The sequence below is a fragment of the Gloeophyllum trabeum genome (assembly GCF_000344685.1).
Source record: "Gloeophyllum trabeum ATCC 11539 unplaced genomic scaffold GLOTRscaffold_00006, whole genome shotgun sequence".
NCBI lineage: Eukaryota > Fungi > Basidiomycota > Agaricomycetes > Gloeophyllales > Gloeophyllaceae > Gloeophyllum > Gloeophyllum trabeum.
The window spans coordinates 715,906-721,905 of record NW_006920415.1 but is presented as its reverse complement, the minus strand read 5'-3'; the positions used below and the strand labels follow the sequence as shown (position 1 = coordinate 721,905).

At 52.1% G+C, this 6,000-nt stretch overlaps 2 protein-coding genes across 2 annotated transcripts; both read left to right on the top strand.

Annotated features, from left to right (window-relative positions):
- Window positions 1-934: 934 nt before the first annotated feature.
- On the top strand, window positions 935-3,411 carry GLOTRDRAFT_75856 (uncharacterized protein; the record flags this gene model as incomplete). The annotated part of the gene is made up of 6 exons (XM_007867565.1): window positions 935-1,047; window positions 1,195-1,921; window positions 1,972-2,041; window positions 2,094-2,591; window positions 2,648-3,233; window positions 3,301-3,411. 5 exons carry the CDS (start codon window positions 935-937, stop codon window positions 3,016-3,018), a joined length of 1,779 nt encoding a protein of 592 aa, XP_007865756.1. The 3' UTR covers window positions 3,019-3,233; window positions 3,301-3,411.
- Window positions 3,412-4,446: 1,035 nt separating this feature from the next.
- GLOTRDRAFT_128926 (uncharacterized protein) lies at window positions 4,447-4,982 on the top strand (the record flags this gene model as incomplete). Its single annotated transcript, XM_007867564.1, has 2 exons — window positions 4,447-4,472; window positions 4,532-4,982. 2 exons carry the CDS (start codon window positions 4,447-4,449, stop codon window positions 4,980-4,982), a joined length of 477 nt encoding a protein of 158 aa, XP_007865755.1.
- Window positions 4,983-6,000: the final 1,018 nt, after the last annotated feature.

Sequence of the window (6,000 nt, the reverse complement as noted above, 5' to 3'; positions counted from 1 at the left end):
GCTTTGTATTCTCGATGGATAGATTATTTTGAATACATTGGTAAAGGGCAAGCACCAGGCTCTTCAATGCAAAGTAGCCTGACACCTTATGACATGAGATATTATGTTCAATCTCATTTGATTTCGCTAAAGAGATGGAGACAGTAGCTTCTTGAATCTTGTAGTAAGAAATTGTTCACTATTTTCTTTATTGATATAGGGGAGACTCGGCGGAAGTGCATGCAATCCACAACGCAGATATAATACATTATTTTGTTATTAACAGCTTTATTGCCGTCCACACGCGTGCGAGCAGAGGACAAAGGCAGCTGAGGTGCGACGACGCCGACGAGAACACTTCGAAAATCCGAATTGGGCAGTCGACGAACGTCGATAAACCGGCAGTAAACCGACGCGTCGTTAGTCGCTTAGCTGCCTTACATAATTCCGGTAAAACCTCGGACGACGAGTTGGGCCAGCCGTCTCAGAGCGTCCTCATCCTCACTAGTCGTCTTAATTAGGAAACACATCTATAAATAAGCTGCATTATATAAGCCCTATTACATAACATCTTCACATATGCCCTAGCAGAGAGGATCGAGGACGCGGAGACGGATGGTTCTAGGAGCCTGCTCGCATCGCCGGTTTTCAGACACACTGCGTCGTTTGTCCGAATCAGGCAAGTGGTCTACAGCCTCGCGTCCTCAGATTTTGCTTGATACATTTATCAAAGGTATAGCGTATGTCCTACCACTTCAAAAAGTATGTAGACCTGTGCTAGAATGCTACTCAACGGTACAGAAAAAGATTCAGATTTTAATACAGCTCTGGGAAGTCGCAAATAGAAAGTGCACGCAAAGCGTGCAAGAAAGTGAAAATCGGGACCCCGTAAACTTGGAAAGGGACAACGACAATAGGGTTGACGTCGTCGGTAATACCCGCGTTGGCCCCTTGGATGGCTCTTGCACGATTCACAAAGCCTGTGGATGGCACCATTCCAGTTCCCGCTCTATTGTACGACGATGAAGACTTAGTGACGAGCCAGGATGGAGTTGGTATATACGATGGGTATGTTGCTCAGCTCAGCTTCCTGTGCTGCACTTCCTTTGCGAGTCTTGCACTTATTCTGGCGATTTTCTAACACGTACGCCTGCCATCTCGTGTCACTCGATACGGCTAATAATGGGTTGTATGACGGAAACAGATTTGGCATAGCTCTGCGAAATCCCCCCGTCACCAGATAGGGATCTTGGCGTTGACCTCTCTGCGTCTTTTCTTCATCTCTGTCCCAGCACCAGCCGATTCATTCTACCTGGATCTGTCTCACGTCGTTCGGACCGATTACTATGCTGGGCTTCTACGCTCTTCTGCTAAGATCACCCTTCACCTCGAATCCTCGTCGGAAGGCGGAAAAGATACCGGCTCAGGGGACCTTATTGATGAACTGGACTGGTCGACCTGGGAGTGTGAAGTGTGTGGAAACCGCAATGGTCCTGGTTGGAGCCCTGCCAAAGCAGCAGTCTGTTCTCTCTGTGGCGTACCTCGTTCTGTGTCGTCCGCGGCTGCGACTCCCTCAAAACCATCACCTAGGCTAGCCCCTACCCAAGGTAGGACTACCTTAAATAGCGCTTCTCTGCCTCTGCTTTCCGAAGGGGCCTCACAGGTTCCCGTCTCTGATCCAGAGAGCGTTGGGCAAGTCATTGCCTGTCCTGCGTGTACTTACCATAACCCCCCTTCCCTCCGAACCTGCGAGATATGCGGCACATCTTTGCCTGTTGCACCGTCGCTAAAGCAGGTGACTCGATCCTTGACGGCAAGTCCAGCGCCTTCGAGTGCCGTCGGGAGTGAAGGCGCTTCCTTCATAAAACTCAGTTTCAGGAAAGGGGGAGACAAGCCTTTCTATACAGCTTTGAAGCGGACCTTGCAGGGAAAGGCTTGGCAGGTATGGGAGCAACCTCGTTCTCGCCATGATCTCATTGACACTTTACACAGACGACGAGATCAATAGCCAGGGTAGCCGTCGGTACCACGTCTCCCGCCGCTACAGGTGCCTCCGGCATTAGTGAGTTGCGTTCAAGGACAGGTATTCTACAGCTGGTGACTGGGGGTTATAGACCAGATTCTTAATACCTTTCAAAACAATGCTGAACAGCGCAGTACTTCCCTCTCGTCAGCTCTCTCAGATTTGGAAGCCCTCGCATCGCAAGCGAAACAAATGGTGACCCTTGCATCGGAACTCACTGAGCAAATCCGTCTCGCCGAAGCGAGAAGCAAAGCCGAGGGTCGCGCAAGCCTTAGTGCTGGCTCGGAGGAGGCGGAGGCGGCGAACTTCATCCAAACATCTTTAGCGCAGTTGGGTCTGACTATGGCAAACGCGCCTGTGACGCAAGATATGGTGAAGGATGAGCGGAAATGGATGGAAGAGCTGGCGCGCGAGTTGGGTGGTTTGCTGCAGCAGGGCCAGGAGCAGAATACGGAACATTGGGAAGACGCGACGAGTATGGCATCTTCGCCAGGTAAGGATAACACGAAGGCGACAGGTATCATGAGAGGAAGGGGTATCGTGGGGTTGGATGAGGTCTGGGGAGGATGGAATCGAGCCAGAGGAGTCGGTCAGTTCATCTACTTATACGTGTCCAGGATTCTCCAGGAATTGAGCATTTTCTAGCCTTGATTCCTCCTAGTACATTCCTGCAGGTCCTCCCGCATCTCCCGTCCTATACTTCTCCACCTCTTTTAACCCGGACTTTCACGAGCGGGCTCTCCGTTCTCCATACGCCTCGGTATACTCATGTCGCTTTTACGTCCCGGCTGTCCTCAATGATCACGCTGTCGGGCCCATCTACGACCCTAGAGGTGGCGCGGGACGAGAATGTTACTGTTTCATTGGCAGGAGAGATGATTGCCGAGGTGGAGAAGGATGGGGAGATATGCAGGGATGAAGTACAGGTTGACGGCCCATTCGGTGGAGGCAGGGACATAAGATGGTGGATCAACATCTTCGAAGACTATGTCTGGGATGGTCAGCAAGATACGTAGCTATGGCGAAGCGCTAGGCAACTGTAACTTCAGTTAGAGATATAGCATTCGGATGCGGCGAGGTGTTTACTTGGTGAGTCGTCAGAGTGACAGGAATGCGGCTAACTGTGCAGTAACGCGGAGGGAAGCGTTTAACTAGAACTGCTTAATACTTTGGAAGCTCGTGTTTCCTGAGCCTTCTTCATATAGACAAAGGTTCTGAAACCTGCTATCAGGTCGGTACAGTAAGCTATGCTACGCTCGGCGGCTATCTAATGTGGTTCAATTTTATACCACCCACAGGTGCATTAATCGATATTCTTCTCTTCAACATGGTCCATGTCCATGCAAGGATGCGTCACACATGCACGTCATGTCCCATCTGCGGTGCTGGCTTATCGAACGTTCAACCGCCAGCTGGCTGCCCCGCGAGAGCGTCTGCCAGTCTAGCCGCCGTCCGAGGCTGCCCATTCGGTCCCGCCCACTTCCTTCCATTTACTTACTCGGAAGCTTTCCCTCCTCAGTCCTGGGAGATAACCACCGCCCCTACTGCACGTGTCAGATTTCTTGTCACACATCTTCGTCTGGGACCTGTATTTTCGCCAACTGAATTTGCGTTGATGCTTCCTCCGGGGCAGTATATATATGCGGAGCATCACTGGGTGCACTACGAACGCATGTCTCAGGCGACTATTGGAAAGATCCCCCTCCTGTCGTATCTCTTCCAATTAGAGACGTGGAACCCAGGAAACATGAGAGCGTCGCCCATGTGTACGGTAGCCAATGGCATTTGGTACCCGATCTCCATCCTGTACAGGTGACTCCGCCATGAGAATGCACGAACCAATCATCTCTACCCCGAGCGCTGGGTTGTTGTTTGTCCGACGATAGTCGTGAACCATTCTAAACTAAATTGGACGTCTGCCCACTCTTCAGGTAATGCATTCCTCAGAGTTGCTTAGACGACGTGGAAGATCTCCTATCTTGTCATCTCATGAACTAATGCGTTCTCTGGGTAGCACTTCACTCTGGCATACCTTCGGATGGAGCTCGAGACAATTCACCGACGGCCCAGTGCAACGAGGCGTTATGTTCTTAGCAGCTTTGCTACTTCCACGGCCACAGCTGAAGTCATCCTTAGGCTCTTGGTGTGTCTCTGACATCCATGTAAGTGTCGTCTTGGGTTTCCGAGGCTTGAAACGCACATAGTTGATATAATACAGGTGCCGTCATCTCTGTTACGCCTGGCAGTTCCCTCTATTTCCTTTATTCATGGCTTTAATCTTCTCGACTTTTATGCACGCTCCGAGTAGTCATGTCTCTGGCGCGCCAGTAAATATCATCCGAGGGAACCCAGAGGGACAAAGTCATCCGTCGACTTCTGTCGAGACCTCCGCTCAATCTACGTCAATGCCGAGAACGTATTCTGAGGTTTGTTACAGGACAGATATGGCTGAACCTGGGGTGGAGGAACAGTGGGTACCCCTCCGCGCTGCCGCGTTCCCACTGGTTAACCAATATACACCTCACACAGGCCTGCCAGCAAGTCGTCGCAGCGGAAGCTGGCAACATTTGCAGGGGCATTGGGCGGCGCTTTTGGAGTGCTGTCCGTAGCATTTTGTGTCGTTTCCGCGACGATACTCGTTCGGCGGAGGCGTGCGAGGAGCGAGAGCACTCACCCTGAAGCCGGCGTTTCTGGAGTCGACAACGACGACGACATAGATGGGATGGCAACCAGTCAGGTTCCTATGGCCGAAGTGACTCTACACACACCTCGCGGCCTCGCATCACTGACTTCGATTACCCAACCCCCGCCGTACGCTTTACCACCAGTTGTAGTCGAGCTGACACGCCAGCAGACGGAAGAAGTGCCGGAATATGCCACCCTAACTCACTCGGACCCGCCACCTACGTTCGCTGAAGCGATCCGGTCTCCTATACCCCCCTTGCTGGCGAATCTGCGTACCTCTCACCGGCGGGCGTAGGAAGTGGGGGCTGGTGGAGCAGTCGCTTGCCTAGGACCCAGAGCCGCAAAGCGAGTCACTGTATCCCAGAGAGCGTCGACCTCCTCACGGGGTAATCTGCGATATCGACACCGGTGCATCTGGAGTCCCTCGCGGGGAATGTAAGAATGCCAACAACGCGAATATCCTGCATAATCCCGGCTTCGGAAATCAACACTCGTCTGCGCTACTACATCGTCAGTGCAGGTTGGTGTTAACAGTATGGGAATCGAATGTCCCTTGTAGACCCATGCGGTGATCACGGTTGAGGGCAGCGACGCTACGTCATGACACTGTACAGACGATTGAAACAGAGACAGCCACGTCTTTCCACTTCAATGGGGAGGCGTCTCCGGCTCGTATCAAGAGCGCACAACGCGTTACAACTGCCTCTCTGAGGTATGAGAAGGATATCTGTGCGTCATACTCTACGGTGTTAAGGGACATGAGCTAAGGCAATGGCAAATTACATCTCGCCTGACCCTCGCACATCGGTCGGCCGATCGTCTTCAGTTCCGTGGGGTGAGCATCAACTTGAAAGCTGTATGTCGAGCATGCTTGAACACGACCATCATGACAGAGACGCGTAGGCGAGGGCCCGCGAAAAGGGTCGGAGGTGGCATAGCCATCCATTACTGAGCCATAAGATGAAGTGAAGTTGTTATCATTTCGATCCCAGCAGTGATGTCTGTTCCTTTCATCTCGAGTAACACCCACTTGTCTGCGTCTTCTGCGGGTAAGGAGGAAGACCGCAGCAAGTGCCAAGAGAATTGCTGTGACACCCCCGAAAATGGCACCAAGGACGATACCGAGAGAGGTCCTTCCTCGATAAGACACGGGTATGAGGGAAGGCGGGGGCGAATGCACGCTGATGAACGAGGCTTGGGTACTTAGAGTGATAGAGGGTACCGGGACCTTCGATGTTGAGGTGACGTGAGAAGCTGCACTGCACGAGATCGTGCCTCTGAATTCGCTTGCAGAGTCCTCAGTACGTGGAGGC